At 44.1% G+C, this 18,630-nt stretch overlaps 1 protein-coding gene across 2 annotated transcripts; it reads left to right on the top strand.

The window, feature by feature from the left end:
- Positions 1-3,868: 3,868 nt before the first annotated feature.
- On the top strand, positions 3,869-15,230 carry LOC308152570 (casein kinase II subunit beta). Of its 2 annotated transcripts, none has more exons than XM_080525574.1 (7): positions 3,869-3,992; positions 4,822-4,902; positions 5,354-5,456; positions 6,505-6,620; positions 6,924-6,999; positions 13,220-13,409; positions 13,764-15,230. In XM_080525574.1, the coding sequence occupies exons 2-7, from the start codon at positions 4,831-4,833 to the stop codon at positions 13,852-13,854; spliced, it is 648 nt and encodes a 215-aa protein (XP_080381700.1). In that variant the 5' UTR covers positions 3,869-3,992; positions 4,822-4,830; the 3' UTR covers positions 13,855-15,230. The 2 variants fall into 2 exon arrangements, with proteins under 2 accessions (XP_080381700.1, XP_080381701.1); XM_080525575.1 differs by having other exon boundaries at positions 3,874-3,910.
- Positions 15,231-18,630: the final 3,400 nt, after the last annotated feature.

The raw sequence follows: 18,630 nt of genomic DNA, 5'->3' as shown, positions 1-18,630 counted from the left end.
CAGGAGACACAGTGCTGGGGGGTAGTGGATGTCTCAGGAGACACAGTGCTGGGGGGGTAGGTGTCTCAGGAGACACAGTGCTGGGGGGTAGTGGATGTCTCAGGAGACACAGTGCTGGGGGGTAGTAGATGTCTCAGGAGGGACAGTGCTGGGGGGTAGTAGATGTCTCAGGAGACACAGTGCTGGGGGGGTAGTAGGTGTCTCAGGAGACACAGTGCTGGGGGGTAGTGGATGTCTCAGGAGACACAGTGCTGGGGGGTAGTAGATGTCTCAGGAGGGACAGTGCTGGGGGGTAGTAGATGTCTCAGGAGAAGCAGTGCTAGGGGGTAGTAGATGTCTCAGGAGACGCAGTGCTAGGGGGTAGTAGATGTCTCAGGAGACACAGTGCTGGGGGGTAGTAGATGTCTCAGGAGACACAGTGCTGGGGGGTAGTAGATGTCTCAGGAGACACAGTGCTGGGGGGTAGTGGATGTCTCAGGAGACACAGTGCTGGGGGGTAGTGGATGTCTCAGGAGACACAGTGCTGGGGGGTAGTGGATGTCTCAGGAGACACAGTGCTGGGGGGTAGTAGATGTCTCAGGAGACACAGTGCTGGGGGGTAGTAGATGTCTCAGGAGACACAGTGCTGGGGGGTAGTGGATGTCTCAGGAGACACAGTGCTGGGGGGTAGTAGATGTCTCAGGAGACACAGTGCTGGGGGGTAGTGGATGTCTCAGGAGACACAGTGCTGGGGGGTAGTAGATGTCTCAGGAGACGCAGTGCTAGGGGGTAGTGGATGTCTCAGGAGACGCAGTGCTGGGGGGTAGTGGATGTCTCAGGAGACGCAGTGCTGGGGGGTAGTGGATGTCTCAGGAGGAGCAGTTAAGGTGTAACCTGAAGAGATGGGTAGTGACTGCAGTTCTGACAGCCGTGGGAAGCTCATTCCACCAGCGGGGAATGTAAGTCTGGGTGATTGAGCTGAGAATCGCCTCGACCCGCCATCTCCCTCAGCCGCCTCTGGGAGGCGCTGCAGTACTCTCAATCGATGTCAAGTAGTACTTGGAGACAGTGTCCTGGATTTTAGACTCAAGATAGTAGTAACTTGCTCTAAATGTAAGTATAATATTTATTCTTTACTTATTCTTTATTTTCTTTTAATAATATTTATTAAAGAAATGGTCTTTAACAACTCGAGTTTGTTTAGCTGCTTGTGACCTTCTACCGCTGCACAGTGGAGAGCATCCTCACCTACTGCATCTGCGTGTGGTTCTCCAGCTGCACAGCCGCAGAGAGGAATGCGCTACAGAGAGTCGTGAGATCGGCCCAGAAGATCACCGGCGCCCCCCTCCCCTCTCTGGAAGAGCTGTACAACACACGCTGCCTCAGGAAGGCCTCCAAGCTCTCCAGAGACCCATCCCACCCTGGGAACGAACACTTTGTTCGGCTGCCCTCGGACAGGCGGTTCAGGACCATGTTCGCAAGGACAAATAGACTGAAGCTCAGCTTCTACCCCAGGGCCATTCAGGCCCTGAACACAGCAAAGACCTAGGTTCTAGGCCCTGGACAATCTAGACAATTTGATGGCAGCTACTAGATTGTAATCAAGTGCAATACTGAAACACAACTGTGAACATTTCAAACCTGCAAACTGCGACACTTTAAATGAATGTGCAATAACACTATGTGCAATATGACAACCCTGGGGTACATAAGGTTCCGAGATAGGAAATGTTAGAATAGGTATAGCATAGCATAGAGTACAGCACAGTGTTTTATTAGTATAGTATAGTGGATAGTGTACATAGCCTTTATTTATGTAAACCAGCTCTTTTCCCTTCTTGTTTTTAGTTTTTTTTCCTAGCACCAGGGGAGCCCCCCCTCCCAAATTTCGTTGTATGGTACCTGTACTATATCAATGACAATAAAGACCATTCATTCCAGTTGGGCAGTCAGATCGGCCTCACAATGGGAAGCTTTCAAAGACTGACACCAAACTTCCACATTGTACACTGGGTATACTGTCAACATAGTTACAACATTGATAACAAGTCTGCACTCCCTCACTGTCCATGAACACACGGTCCTCAATCAGGGCTCTGGGTTCATAAACAGGACAGCCAGACTCTCAACAATCCCACGGAAACTCCCCATGGAAATCTACTGTTACACTCTAGTGTGAAAATGGATAGATAATAATAATAATAATAATGATAATACATTAGACTTATAAAGCGCTTTTCTAGACACTCAAAGACGCTTTACAAACTGAAAAGATAGAGTAGTAATAATAAAAAAATAAAATAAACAATAAATAAATAGAATAAAGTATAGGAGCCTAATTGAGGTAGTGCTGGGGACACATGGGAAGGGGAGGGGGAGAGGGTTAACTGGTGAAGGCGAGCTTGAAGAGGTGGGTTTTGAGGGCCTGTTTAAATGTTGGGAGGGTGTTGGCCTGTCTGATGTGGTTGGGGAGGGCATATCATGCATACAATACAATACAATACATGTTCATATCATAATCCATTACAACAGCACCAGGCCGAGGCCTTTTGTTTCCGATGATACTGCACGGGTGGGATGTGTCCCTCACACAAGTCTTTGTTTGGCTCAGTCCAAAATTGGGAGATGTTGAATTGTCTGAATTCTCCCGCCCTCAACAAAATTCTCCTGAAGTTAGATCCATCATTACACTACCGCTGACTCTCTGTAATAGAGGAATGTGTATCGTTTGAGATGTTTGTTGCCAATCAAGGATCTGCCGATCTCGTTACAACGTCCTTATATGACATATTCTGAAGGGTAGGCTACATCAATTATATCACCAATGTATATCAAATGATCTGCTGTAAACTGACACTTAATAAATTAAAGTATATGCTTTAACTAAACTAAATAAAAGTATATATGCTATGCTACAGTACACAGGGACATAGGAAGTATATTTCGTGAGGGGTGGTGGTGACTAAAATGTGCCCCCCTCCTTTCAGAAAATGTTGGATGTCACCTGTTAAACAATCAATTCTGGTGACTTTTGATGGGAGAAGAAGGTAGTGGTTAGTGGGAGTGAAAAGATCTCAGTTAAATGAGAACCAGTCTAGTTGATTTAGTTCTCTGCAGTAACACTAACACGTTTGTTATTGTTTCTTTGCATTGAAACAGAGCGTACGTAGGTGTTTTTCTTATATATCACAGGTATACAGTATATTGCTCTGTTGGGATCAGGAGACAAGAGGAAGACAACCACATGCAAAACAAAACAGAGTGGGTAGTGTGAGAAACAGGGGAGGGAATAGAAAAGAGGAGGTGGTGATGACAAGACTAACAAGAGGGCACAGTAACTTGAAGGGAACTCTTATGGGAAAACATCCGACAGGATTATGTGAATGTTGTCAGGTAGAAGAAACAGTGGAACATGTATTGGTTAACTGCAGGAAATAATACATCAGAAAGGGGGGACATGATGGAGGGAATGAAAAGAGAAGGTGGATGTGGACAAGGCAGGGAGTATCTGGTCAGCTTTCTTAAGCGAACAGGACTGATAGGACAAATCTGACAAAACGGACATTGTAGGAGTTAACTGATTCCAGAAGATGGCAGTTAATGCAACACCAAGGATGCACGGCTGCCATTAAACCCAAAAGAAGAAGAAGAAATTGCTCTGTTGCCAGGCCTGCCTGCAATATATATAGCCTTTATTTATGTAAACCAGCTCTTTTCCCTTCTTGTTTTTAGTAAAAAAAAATCCTAGCACCAGGAGAGCCCCCCCTCCTAAATTTCGTTGTATGGTACCTGTACTATATTAATGACAATAAAGACCATTCATTCATTCATTCAAAAACTACAACACCCAGATCAAGTCGCCTGATTTGAACGTCATCAGATCGCTCCTAGCAGAAACGCCTACCTGCAGCGTAACTGGAAAGGGAAACGGGTGACCATTTTATTTACGATATAAAACATCACATATTAACCTTTGTTGTATTTCTAAGGGGGTGAAAACCATTCTAGAGGGGGTAAGTCATCTAAACGAGGAACTGTGTTCATTTAAATAACATAGAAAAGCAGTTTGCACAGAAGGATCAAGTTTCATGCGGCCTAGTTAAACGATGCGCCATGTTGAATCTCCATCTGGCCTTAGCCGCTATGCTAAGCTAGCTAAGCTAAGGATGCAATGGCCACTTCTACTGGGTTTAATCTGCCATAACTCTTCGTGAAGTCGCTTTTTTTTTTTAACACATCGTGATCTTAGAATTATAAGGTTCTATCTCCATTTGTCAAAAGTGAGTTTTTTTTTTTACATACTCCGATCCATTAGGTGTTTATTAATGCCTGTGTGGTGTTATTTTTAAAATGTTGACATTTTTGAGTTAGTAATTAATAAAATACAAAGGTTCCATCTCACAAAACATAATGGAATGTAAAACTTTGACGCTCAATATCTCTGAACTGCCCTAAACGGAGATAGAACCTTATCATTCTAAACGGAGATAGAACCTTATCATTCTAAACGGAGATAGAACCTTATCATTCTAAACGGAGATAGAACCTTATCATTCTAAACGGAGATAGAACCTTATCATTCTAAGCTCACGTATGTTTCATATGGCAACATGTATATTTCATGTTTTCAACATCAGTTTATATTCAACTAGGCCTTAGAAACCTTTAGATCAGCTAGCTAACTGCTGTCTCTAGAGCTGTGTGGTGGAGGCTGGCTCCCCTGCAGTCATGCATGACTGTCTGGCTGGACTGTCTGTCTGTCTGGCTGGGACACTGACCACACTATCAGAATAGTGCTGCTGATGAACTCACTCTTTAATGTGGTGTTTGTTTACCTTCTAGTCTCCCGAGATGAGCAGTTCAGAAGAAGTGTCATGGATCTCCTGGTTCTGTGGGTTGAGGGGTAACGAGTTCTTCTGTGAGGTAAGTAGCAGTAGTCTAGTGTCTTGCTGCCCACATTTACCTCGCAAGGAAGTCGAGGTAGCTAATGCACTCAACAAGTGTACAAACAACTGTACCGCAGTAGTGTTAGCCTACGTGATTATAATAATAGACTAGGAGACACTTCTATCACTGAGACTGCCAATGGCCCCCAGGCCTGAGCTGGATCACTCTTTTTGCTACAACAGGTGGATTGATGATTCACTTGCTTAGTCAAATGTATTGATTGTAAGTCGCTTTGGAATAAGGCGTCTGCTAAATGCCAAAAATGTAAATGTAAGACAGTGCTTGTGTGGTTCCACCATATAGGCCTGTTACTGTTCTTCCCAATCGTACACCAACATAAACTCATACTTGTCTCCTAAACATAAAACATGTTCAACCAATGTCTGCTCCTGTCTGTCTGTCTGTCTGTCCTCTCCTCCGACGACAGGTGGACGAGGACTACATCCAGGACAAGTTTAACCTGACTGGGCTCAATGAGCAGGTCCCCCACTACCGCCAGGCGCTGGACATGATCCTGGACTTAGAACCAGGTCAGTCAAACCTCCAGAACCACCTGTGGGAGGGAACAGGCTACTAGAGAGTTTCGGTTATTAAGTTATCGGTTGCATGGTTAGAGCTGGGTGTTAAAACGATTTTCAACCGATTAATAAAAATGTACGGCGTAGGACAATGTTTATAAATGAAAATTAGTTTTTCACTTCAATTTGGGTAATTACACTTAGGTAACGGGTTAAGCGTCGACCATGTAACCGCAGGGTTCCCGGTTCGGTTCCAGCCGCGGACATATCCTGCATGTCATCCCTTCTCTCTCTCTCACCCATCCTTCCTGCCATAATCTATACGGTCTCTGTCAATAAAACAGAAAAATACGAGAGGGACCGCCGAACTAAAAACATTGTACTTAAAATAAAAATAAAATTGGGTAAATGCGGAACCACCGCTGGTCCGGCCTCAAGCAAACCTACTGTCCGCTGTCACGTTTGTCTTAAAGTCTGTGGCAACTAGAAGCAACAGCAGCGCGACTCGTTTGTTCCGATATCTCAAACAGAGGCACGCAGCCGAGTGGAAGAAGTGTGTGGCACTGCAAGTTGCACAAGACAGCGGCGAAGAAGAAAAAAATCTATAAAATCCATAAATCTGGTGTGGTGTGAAGAAAATCTGAGAAAACATTTTTCAGCCATATCGCCCAGCCTTATTAAAACGTATGCAATGCGACAGGTGATCGACAGGCGCGTATGCTTTAATAATATCTTCACTCCATGATCATCTAGTCTCGTATGGCGCCTGCGCCGTCTGTTGTTCTTCCTGCACACAGGTAAACATATCCAGGATCCAGCACCGTCGTCGGGCTCGCGCAAACAAACCAGGCAAATGTTTTACTTGCTCCGGGCAAGCGTTACTGTCGAACCCTGTTAATAGCTCGTTCGTATTTGTGATTCATGCTATGACAGTGCAGTTTAGAGTAACACAGGAGTGGCCGTTTTCTCTCTGTCTTTCTCTCTCTCTCTCTCTCTTTCTCTCTCTCTCTCTCTCTCTCTATCTCTCTCTCTCTCTTTCTCTCTTATCTCTCTCTCTCAGATGAGGAGCTGGAGGACAACCCCAACCAGAGTGACCTGATCGAGCAGGCAGCGGAGATGCTCTACGGCCTCATCCACGCACGCTACATCCTCACCAACCGCGGCATCGCTCAGATGGTTAGCACCCAACCCTGTCTCTGTTTACTATGGTTTCTGGATTTGGAAGGCTCCAAGTCAAATATTTGTATACTTCTATTGTACGGGCCATTGATTGCCAATGGCCCCAGGCCTGAGCATAGATTACTTTTTCCTGCTATGACGTTATGGTGGATAGATGATTCACTTACTTGTAAAGTCGCTTTGGACAAAGGCGTCTGCTAAAAACCAAAAATGTAAATGTTCTATCCACTTTATCCCCCCCCCCCTTCCCAGTTTAAGTTGAGTATTGATTCTCACTGTCTGTGTCTCTCTATCTCTCAGTTGGAGAAGTATCAGCAGGGGGATTTCGGCTACTGCCCAAGAGTCTATTGTGAGAACCAGCCTATGCTACCCATTGGTGAGTGTCTGTCTGTTTGTCTGTCTGTCTGTCTGTGCATGTTCAAACATTCTGGCCTTTTTTTTTTTTTTGCTTTCCAAAGTATGTTTAGAGGTATTGCACACATTTTAAGGCGGAAAAGAAAGAGCACTTCACTGTTGAAGTGAGTGAAACTCACGTCAAACATCATCAAAATGCGAAGACCGTCGTATTTTCAATGACGTGCAAATCAGAATTGAGCCTTATATGCGACCTGCCTGCTTAGACCGCAGTCAGAATGACACGTCAGATTCGTATCTGATTGAGGCCGACATGAGAATGAGGCCTGAATCGGATCTGAGAATATCAGATTCATTCTTTTTTACTGCTTACACCTACATGTTACATATCCCATCTGTGCCACATGGGCAAAAACGTGAGCAAAAAGAAAATCGGAATTGTGTCGCTTCGACCTGCAGTGTAAATGCAGCCTAACGTCTAGACGCTTGCATATGTTAGCTGTCTGCACTAGCTGTAAAGACTAGGGATGTCCCGATCCCATTTTTTCACTACCGATACCTGGGCTTCAGGTATCTGCGATACCGATATCAATCCGATATTTGTATTTATTGTTTTACTCCTGAATAATAACAAATACTTCCCCAGTATAGTCCACAACAACAGTTGGCTATTAAAGACTGCCAGCTTTTATTCAAGCAACAAAAACAGTACTCTGCAGTAGGGGTGGGCATCGACGATCGATAATTGATCGATAAGGATCTTGGTCGATCACAAAATAAAAAGTTTGGTCGATCACAAAAAAAAAAAAAAAAATATTTTGTGATCGACCAAGATCCTTATCGATCAATTATCGATCAATTATCGATCGTCGATGCCGAACAACTGGTTTAAAGTTAAAACAATTTAAACAGCAGCATTCAGCATTGTAGAAAAAAATGAGTTACTGTCTGATTTCTAGTTGTAGTGCCTTCAGGTTTTTATTCTATTTATCTTCTCTTACAAATGGCAAATCAATTATGGGACCCTTTTAAAAGTGTAGCCTAGTGACGCCCGCTGGTGAGACCAGAAACCAGTCGCAGCATCGAAGGGGTGTCAACAATATCTCGTTTTCTTTTTTTTCATAACAGGCAACTTGAAGTTTTAAAGTACCCAGTCCATATAATAAAAAACAGTTTAACGATCACTAAATACTTATAATCTGTGGATTGGATTAACTGTTCTCGTTTGCCGCAGGCAAAATAATGACATGTAAACATACTTTCGTTTTAGCTCGTGTTCAAAAGAACTGTGTGTTCATCTAATTATGTGTAGTTATGTGTTTTTAGCATGTCCATGTTCTCTCAGCATGCTGTGATGTTATAAAAACGCAGTTAGACGTTCCTAGCGATAGCTAGCCACCGTTAGCCGCTAGCTGTTAGCAGTGTTTGTTGTTGTGGTTTGGTCAGTCACTTTTCTCCTGTCGCATTCCCATTCGGTGCACCAACTAGGGCTGCAACTAACGATTATTTTGATAATCGATTAATCTGCCGATTAATTTTTCGGTTAATCGAATGAAAATGAAAAAAACTGATTTATTGTAACCAGGGTGGAGGGTCTTGGCCATTTCTCTGAAGCCGTTATCTTCCACCATTGATAGTGGCCTCATGTCAGTCACTATCATCTTGAGGACAGATAGTGTCAAATAAGCTGCTTGCTGTGGTGTGCATGGAGCTTTATTCCCAGTCAAGTAGCCAGTCATGGTGAGTTGTTTTTTTCTGAAATGAGACAGTATGCGTATGCATAATATAGCATATTTTAAAACTCAATACATGCATTGTTTTAGTTAATAACTTTGCTTAATGTAAAGGTCAGTAACCCAAAGGGCAATATAGGCTACAGACAAGACACTAATGTTTTTATATAACAGATATGCTCCAAAACAATGCAATGTGTCCTTTCACTCCATGCAATAGGCTAGGCTACAGTCAGTGCCTCACTCTAACTCACGGGTAGCTTGGTAGGCTACCACTAGCTAGCCTTTAGCTTATCACCTCTACTCTACCACTGACGTTAGCCAGCTAGCTAAATACACTTGTCATGCAATATTGAATTCATGAATGCGAGCAAACACTCACTGGCTATCGCATTACATTACAGTCATTTAGCTGACGCTTCGCCAGAACTCACAAGTGCATCTCCTTACTAATACAAGTGACTATGAGCATACTCCGGTGCTGAAGGCATAGAATGCGAATAGCAAGCTAAAAATACAATAGGTCATTAAGAGGGAGAATCTATTAGATAAACGAGAAGAACTAACTTAGGCCTACAGCTGTGCCAGTGAAACGAACGATCCTCACTTCAAAACGCAACGTATGGCATGGGTACAGCCAACGTTAAACTCGTATAACTTACCCTGCTGAGGCTGAGCCGTCTTCATCCATCACTGTCACATGCTTTCTTTTAAGGTGTTCTCGCATCACCGTTGTGCTCCTGTGCCATGCAAGATCGGTTTTGCATAGGTTGCAGCAAACACATTTTTTAGTAGCTTTTAATGTGAAGTGCTCCCATACCTTGGACGATTTCGGTCGAGTCGTTTTCTCCGCCTCCGCCATGATTTAAATGTAGCCGCCGCGCCAGCTCCGCAAGACAGCGTGGCGTGCGTCAACAGGAAGTAGGGTTGTTATGGAACAAGACCCGACGAATCGATAATGGAATTTGTCGCCAACGAATTTCATTATCGATTTTTATCGATTTCATCGATTCGTTGTTGCAGCCCTAGCACCAACATTCAAATACTCGTGTCGTCTCGAATTTTTTTCCGTTTTCAATACGCATCATTTGAAAGCTTACCATCTGTAGTTTATGTAAATAACCGAAAAATTACTTAAGCAAATGGTTTATGATTTCACCAGCTGGCATCATGACATTGTCAGACTCATTACACACAGGTAGCTACTAGCCAACTCTCATGCATGTGACCACTGACTACTACTGTTGTCATCACGTGAGTGACACGCCAGATCGCGAGCCCCAGATCGCTGCCTATTTTTTTTCTGGTCCGTTCTGCGATCCAGCATTCAGGACCAATATTGCAGCGATATGCGATATCAATATCGGATCGGGACATCCCTAGTAAAGACCTACCCAAACATGTGATTTGTCGGTAGAGGTGTCTCTGCGTAGAAGACCTTCCTCCCAAAGGTTTTTTTTTCTCCCTTGTCAAAGTTCTCAGAAACTGGATCTGTGATTACCGGACATACTGGATCTGTGTTTCCCCTACCATTGCCCGCCCCCCCAACGGAACCCCCCGCCCCCCCAAGAAAGAGGAATTATTACGGACGTAAACACCAAACATCTGACAAGCAGGCTAAAATGTCCGCTTTTTTTAAATGCACCCAACCCGAATCTGGCGAGTGGCAAGCCCATGTCATGGGCTCGTTGGTAACGTTAGTCCGCCAGTAGTCTCGCATAGACAATTGTATTACGGGACTTTTATTTTTGAAATTCCTTGAAAGAAAGCTACCGGACAAGAGTTTCGTGGCATCTTTCTGCACGCGCGTTAACTTGAGTCTGCAGTCGAAGCGGGAGGCGAGCGCTGATGGAAGAACCTGTGTTTACGCGAGCTGCATGTAAGAACGTAGCAAGTCTCTAACACCAGGGACAGCGACGGAAACAAGTCACAGACTTTATCGCTCTATCCCTGACAATCACAAGTAGGATCATTGCTTGGCCGATGTATTGTATTTTTTTTGTCAATTAATCAAATCAAATAAAAAATGTGCATACAACATCGTATCTGGTAGCCTACTGGTACTTTCAAACCGCAAGTTGTTTATTAATATCACAAGGTTTTTTGCATGAAATAAACTTCTCTGTGAGCGGCAATTCCTTCGACTCACATACACGCGATGTATGTTTTTTAAGAGAAGTGGCCAACACCCTCATCACCAACGGTGACATCGTCGTTATACTTAGGTTAGGGCGGGAGGTGTGAATGTTGTGGTTAAGTATGCTAGTTCTACCGTCAGTTGGCCTCGCCTGTACGTATCCTGCCTTGGCTGTTTATCACACACACGCTCACACCTTGGCAGTGGGACTCACAAAAAAGCCCCCTGCCTCTCTGGGACTTCCGCTCCTGAGGTTAGGGTGAAGGGTTTGGTTAAAGGGACACTTCACCAATTTTGAACATCATATCACATTCATTATCTTGGGTCTTGGAGTCAAAAAGATAAGAGAAAATGTCATACGGAAATTACCCCCTGTTATGTTGATTTGGGTTAAAAAATATATATATATATATATTTGGGGTTTAAAAAATAAAAATCCATCTGACTGGAAACGTGCATCTTTCTGCACGTGCGTTAACTTGAGTCTGCAATCGAAGCGGGAGGCGCTGATGGAAGAATCTGTGTTCACGCGAGCTGCATGTAAGAACGTAGCCAGTATGTGCATACAACATCGTATCTGGTAGCCTACTGGTACTTTCAAACCGCAAGTTGTTTATTAATATCACAAGGTTTTTTGCACGAAATAAACTTGTCTGTGAGCTGCAATTTCTTCGACTCACATACACGCGATGTATGTATTTTTAAGAGAAGTGGCCAACACCCTCATCACCAACTGTGACATGGTTGTTATACTTAGGTTAGGGCGGGAGGTGTGAATGTTGTGGTTAAGTATGTCAAATTGCAGATAACTAGCACAAATAATTGGGTGGGAGAGAGGGGATGCGGTTTTGGGTCACAAAATCTCACTCAAAACTTTTGGTGAAACTTGGCAGCCCTGGTGTCAAAGAACTAGCAAGCTAACTAGCTAGCTCAGAGGTGATTAGATGAGCTAGTCTGCTGCACACATGCCAGCTAAAGAGCTAACTGGATGCACTTTATTCTTTTAATTAAAGTAGATATACCATCTTTCTTATTCTGCTAGAATTGGGCTTTATGGTAATACCATAATGGCATATTTACAGGACAGTGGATTGAAGCATTGGAAATGTCTGTTTTTTATAGTTGGACATACAAATTTTTTTCAGGCGAGAGAGTAAAGTCAAAATGACATTATCTGACTGCATTGCCCACAGCAATCCAATATTCAATTATAATTATGTTATAAATTGATATGGATCATGGATCATGATATGGATCATGATATGGATCAATTTATACCTCTTATTAGATTATAAATACTCGGTTGTTATGTTTGCCTTTTGGTTGACAGCAAAAGAGGGAGAGAGGAGGATAGAGAGGGAGAGAAGGAGAGAGAGCAGGATGGTGCACCAGAGAGAGAGAGAGCGCAAGAACCAGGTGAGAAAGTGGACAGGTAGTCAAGACCACATAAGTAAGTAGCCTTGAGAACCGATGGTTCTCGAGCCTAATGGCCCATAGGGCAGGAGCCTATCTCCTGTTTCCGTAGCGTGAGGCGGCTTAATGTACAAGTTAGTACACTCCCTGGACATGACGCTGGTATGTCGCAGGGTCTTACCCCCTGGGGGGGGGGTCCATGCCACGGTCCATGCCACCCCCCAAGGCAGCAAACCTAGGGGAAACACTGTACCGCGTTAGCTGGTACGGATGTCTCAAGACTTGATTTACAGAGAAGCAAGTAGATTGAATCCAATTCCAAACATCTGATAATGGCGCAATCCTCACCCTCGCTTTCCCTCCCCAGGCCTCTCTGACATCCCGGGCAAGGCCATGGTGAAGCTGTACTGTCCCAAGTGTATGACTGCATTGCCCACAGCAATCCAATATTCAATTATAATTATGTTATAAATTGACATGGATCAATTTATACCTCTTATTAGATTATAAATACTCGGTTGTTATGTTTGCCTTTTGGTTGACAGCAAAAGAGGGAGAGAGGAGGATAGAGAGGGAGAGAAGGAGAGAGAGCAGGATGGTGCACCAGAGAGAGAGAGCGCAAGAACCAGGTGAGAAAGTGGACAGGTAGTCAAGACCACATAAGTAAGTAGCCATAGGGCAGGAGCCTATCTCCTGTTTCCGTAGCGTGAGGCGGCTTAATGTACAAGTTAGTACACTCCCTGCACATGACGCTGGTATGTCGCAGGGTCTTACCCCCTGGGGGGGGGGTCCATGCCACGGTCCATGCCACCCCCCCAAGGCAGCAAACCTGGGGGAAACACTACCGCGTTAGCTGGTACGGATGTCTCAAGACTTGATTTACAGAGAAGCAAGTAGATTGAATCCAATTCCAAACATCTGATAATGGCGCAATCCTCACCCTCGCTTTCCCTCCCCAGGCCTCTCTGACATCCCGGGCGAGGCCATGGTGAAGCTGTACTGTCCCAAGTGTATGGACGTGTACACGCCCAAGTCCTCCCGGCACCACCACACGGACGGAGCCTACTTCGGTACCGGATTCCCCCACATGCTCTTCATGGTGCACCCTGAGTACAGGCCCAAGAGGCCTGCCAACCAGTTTGTGCCCAGGTAAGAAACACTGGCATGTTGTTGTTGGTTTGTGTCCATTGTGCACCACACACTAGGTTGCTTTGGTGCGGCTGTGATGCAGGAGGTAGAGCCGCCTAATGATCACAAGGTTGGCAGATCAGCGGTTCGAGCCCCGGCTGGCCACATGTCGAAGTGTCCTTGGGCAAGACACTGAACCCAAAATTGCTCCCAGTGAGCGGGCCAGCGCCTTGCATGGCAGCTTGCCGCCATTGGTGTGTGAATGTGTGTGTGAATGGGTGAATGAGAGGCCGTTGTAAAGCGCTTTGGAGCAGCAAAAAAGCGCTATATAAGTGCAGTCCATTTACCATTTACCATCATGATGTCTCTTCTCAGGCTCTATGGATTCAAGATACACCCCATGGCCTACCAGCTCCAGCTGCAGGCGGCATCCAGCTTCAAGAGCCCCGTCAAAGCCATCCGCTAAAGCCCCAGAGAAGAGCCGTGAGAGGAGAGGATGTTTTTGAGGGGACGGGTCATCTGCACAGAGCTCCCTATCCAGATGCCTCCTCCCCATCCTTCAGACTGTACTTTTTTTGGTTTAGATTAGGAACGATTGAGAACAATGTGTAAAGATTTTGAGTGTGAAGGAGACAAAACGCACAGCTTCAATCCCACACACACACACACACACACACACATACATACACACACGCGGTCATCCACACACACACTCACACTTCGGATTCCATGCATCTAAGTTACCAAACTCATCAGTGCCATAACAGGAAGCAGGGGGAAAGAAAGTCCATGGATATTGTGTTTTATGCTGCTGCTTGTTTGTGACATTATCCATTTCGCCCCCCAGGAACACACACACACACACACACACACACACACACACAACTTTCCTGAGGTTTTCTGTTTTGTTTTCTCTTTTTTTTCATGTCCTGTCTTTGGCACAGTTTGGTAAAGAGTCATGGTAAACCTTCACCACTGGTTATGAAATCCATCCCCCTGCTACCCCCATACTCATGTACACCGTGGGTGTCACTCACAGAGACTGTTTGGTTGATGAGTAAAAAGGCGGGAAAATAGTGTCACTTTAAGAGTGTCACCATCTCACCTTCTGTTCTCAACTCTTTTTTTCCTCCCAAGACACACAATGCTATTTATCGATCTATTATTGTCGAGTTCAGGCTTATCAAGGGCCAATGTTTCATTCACTGGGGGTGGGGGGGGGGGGGGTCCCCATTCATTGGAGGTCATTCACAATACCAAGTTTCCTGTTGAATTTGCCTTTAAAAGTTGAGAAATGCATGGGTGCTGTAATTTCGTTTTACAGGAAGTTCATGTTCATAGGCATTTGTTTTGAAATTCTTTGTGTTAGATTCATCCGATGATGGCAGTGAATAAAACCTGAAATGAATATGTTTTAAGAACGGCACAGAAAAGACACCATAATCTACCTTGCTATCTCTCTCTCTCTCTCTCTCTCTCTCTCTCTCTGTGTGTGTGTGTGTGTGTGTGTGTGTGTGTGTGTGTGTGTGTGTGTGTTACCCAACATAATACAATTGTGTTTGTGTTGCTACTGAATTGTAGGAATGTTGGCTTGGATTTCACTGGGCTACTACTACCACTACACCAGGATAGACGTCTCTACACAGCTGTAAGGATGTGCTGTCCCTCCACACTTAACTAGGATTATTTATGTAAACTATAGAGACAGACAACTTGCTTCTGAGACCTGTTAATGTTGTACCCCAAATGTACCCTTGTATCTTTGAGTCTGGAGTGGAAAAAAAATAGAACGCCTGATATGTTTTGATTCCAGAACAAAAACGATGGATTTGTTAAAGATTAATTCATGTATGTCTGTTTTTTTTTTTTGCAACTGTGGAAGAGTTACCAGGATTCAGAATTCTCAATAAACTTTTTTCTTTTCATACAATGGTGTTGGGTGGTTATTTTTGACATAATGGTTCGATTGATGTTTAGTCTAGAGACCTTCATTATTCAGGGTTCCTGTGCTGGTCTTAAAGTCTAAAATCCAGCAATCCAATTTAAAAAGGTCTCAATTTCAGTTATTTGGTCTAAAAATGAGGTGCTAGGTCTTAAAAATGAGATCCTGCAAGGAAATCAGTCTGACTACATCTATTTACACAGAAATGAATCAAGCTGGAACCCAAAAAATGCCAATTTGCTTCCTTTTGTGTCTGTATGGCAGTGAAATCCCTAATTTCATCACCTCGAGGATGACAAAAAGCTATGGTGTCGCGAATAGGTCACAAATTCTAAAAATGTCTTAAATTTGACTTGTTGAAACTTGTAGGAACCCTGATTATTGTAATTGTTATCAACCCACATGAAACTAGACTGAAATGACTCTTCAGTATCTTCAAATATGCATACAGTACCTATGGAATCAAACAAAAATAGCATCTTCAGAATTGAGAAAATTTCGTTGGTGTCCTGTCCACACAACATTGTAAATCAGTTTCCTAAATGTCGTTGTTTGGTACCTGTACTGTAGCAATGACAATAAAGTCCATTCCATTCATTCATTCAAATTGTCCAGGTGTTGTTCTGCCTTTTGGCCACACGGTGTCAGTAGAGAGCTGACTAGACTCACCGAACTGTATGTGGTATTTTAATGCGTCTGCCTTTCAGATAGGGCAACATTTTCAATGTAGGAATATTCAAAATAGGCTTATCTCTAAAGCTGTGCGTGTGCAGGTGTGTTTTGCTTGTTCTCTGAAGTGTGAATGTGCAACAAATAGTAGCTCTATCCAACTTCAGTAACTCTTAATGCGTTCAACTCAAAGCCTTCATTTCAGCCAACATGGGTTGAGGGTTGGGTATTCAAGGCTCATTCATTGTGTTCTTTATTTATTTTATTTAACCAGGAGGTTCCTTGAGATTAAAATCTCTTTTTTTGAGGGATAGCACAAAGTACATAAGTACAACGTTACAGAATTGGAGAATAAAACACAAATAAAATATTATAAAATCTGTTTTAGGAATAGCAATTGCAGTCTTCTGTCTACACAATTCGTAATCAGAGCTTTGAACTCTCCCAGGGAGACGAGTATAGTGTGTTCTGGAGGTTATTCCAGGACCAGGGCACAAAGTAAAAACAAAGCTGCTCTGCCAAGTTCCAAGCAAATTACCCTGGGTGCCTGGTAGAGCAACCATCTAGCGGAGTGAAAATCATAACAGCTGCTGGTGAGTGATATGAGATAACGGGAGTTTGCCCAGCATATGCTTCATGAAGGCCAGGAAACCAGATCATAGGGTCCACAGTGGTGTGTACGGGACAATGAGTTGAATAATAAAGCGGAGAGAACTGTGAACTGTGATACACATGCCCTTATGTTACCAACTTGTTTTTCCAGTTTTATTTCCATACACTTGCTTTCATCCAGCTCTTCTAAGGGTCCATTTCATACTACTGAGTCTCACCAAACTCAATCTCTATGATAGATTACATCTATCATAAACATGCAGGTTTCTTATAGTGGGGGTAATTATGTGCAGAATGTTTGGGTAATCGTTCACTTTTTCATAAAAGCACGAAACTTGGTACACTTGTACAGTTTGTTGTCATTTTCAGACGTGGAGCCCTCGAAAAAACTCCTCCTAGTGGCCGTGGCAGCCATTTTCCTTTCCGCCATAGCCGAATTGTGTATTTTGCTTCATATCTCCTGAACCAAACATGATACCATAGAACAGGTGATGTCTACCCCCATGTTTTGAAGGTCAAGGATTACAATGATACCATATACAACATCATAAAGTGTTCTGGTGAATAGTTAAGTGGTGACCTCAGACCTCATAATGTGCCAGGGATCACCGAAGCAGATACACTGGGACAAGGGAATAAGTTTAAGGAAGTTTAATAAAAACAATCTGGTTCTCTGTCTTTAGATCAGGAGAGATCCATGTAGCTTTGTGTGTGGGCTTGTGTGGGAAGCCGGACTTCTGCTCTTTCAACGAAAGTTCCTCCGATTATCAGTTCGTTGAAAGAGCAGAAGTCCGCAAAGAGGGTAAAGAGGGAAGCAGACATCGACTCTGACCACCACCTGCTGATAGGAGAGTTCAGACTGAAACTAGCTGCAAGGACGGGGGAAGGAAGTAGGACCCAGAGAAAATTCAACATCAGGAAACTAGGGGATCACCAGGTTAGACAGGAAGCAGGGCTTACACTTAGAAACAGATTCCAAGCATTAGCAGAAATGGGAGATGTTGAGGAACATTGGAAAGCTGCAAGAAGGCCCTCATCGACACATGTGAACAGGTCCTAGGCTATAGGAAAGGAGAAAGAAAGGACTGGATTGCAGATGACACATGGAAAGATATAGAGGAAAGGAAGAACCTCAAAAACAAGTGCAATAGGGAGCCAGATATGACCAAGAAAGGGAAATGGAGACAAGAGCACCAACAACAGAGCAGAGTAGTGAAGAAGAAGACAAGAAGGGACAAGAGGAGATATATTGACAACCTAGCATCTGAGGCAGAAGTAGCAATGGGACAGAGGAACATGAAAGATCTCTACAGAATCACAAGACAACTAGCAGGGAAGAACAGAACCACTAGCCGACCGGTGAAGAATAAACAGGGACAACTCCTCACACAGGAAAACCAACAGTTGGACCGCTGGAGGGAACACTTCCAAGAGCTCCTAAATAGACTTCCCCCAGAAACATCACCAGAGATCAGCAGTACACCATTGGAAATACTGAAGGTCAACTGTGGGAGGATCTCGAAGGGTGAAATAACCAGAGCCATCAAAAAGATGAAGGCTGGAAAAGCACCAGGAGTTGATAACATCCCCCCTGATATTCTGAAAGCCGATCCCTAGGTATCCACCCCAAATTGTCAAAAGTCATTTTATCTCCTCGAGCAGAAATGAACCCCTCGCGTAAAAAAGTTGACCGCGGGAGGCAGAGAGAAACTCGCGCGTGCAAAACTTAACTGCGACCCTCTGGAGCGCTTTCCTCTCTGCGGCTGTGTAGCTGAGGAACCACACGCAGATGCAGTACGTGAGGATGCTTTCCACGGAGCAGCGGTAGAAGGACACAAGCAGGTCTTGTCTGAGGTGGTAGTTTCTGAGTATTCTCAGGAAGTAGAGTCTCTGCTGTGCCTTCTTGATGATGGCTGCTGTGTTGGTTCTCCAGGTCAGGTCATCCTCCAGGTGGACGCCCAGGAATCTGAAGACTGAGACTCTCTCCACGCAGCCCCCATCGATGTACAGGGGCTGTAT

The sequence above is a fragment of the Nansenia antarctica genome (assembly GCF_963989245.1).
Source record: "Nansenia antarctica genome assembly, chromosome: 3".
Lineage (NCBI taxonomy): Eukaryota > Metazoa > Chordata > Actinopteri > Argentiniformes > Microstomatidae > Nansenia > Nansenia antarctica.
This window is presented reverse-complemented; position numbering and strand designations above follow the sequence as displayed.

Bases quoted from the DNA above. Each gene is read 5' to 3' on its own strand.
- LOC308152570 (XM_080525574.1), top strand. From the start codon at position 4,831: ATGAGCAGTTCAGAAGAAGTGTCATGGATCTCCTGGTTCTGTGGGTTG. The intron at 5,457-6,504 runs GTCAGTCAAACC...TCTCTCTCTCAG, and splicing joins GATCCTGGACTTAGAACCAG to ATGAGGAGCTGGAGGACAAC. The intron at 13,410-13,763 runs GTAAGAAACACT...GTCTCTTCTCAG, and splicing joins GCCAACCAGTTTGTGCCCAG to GCTCTATGGATTCAAGATAC.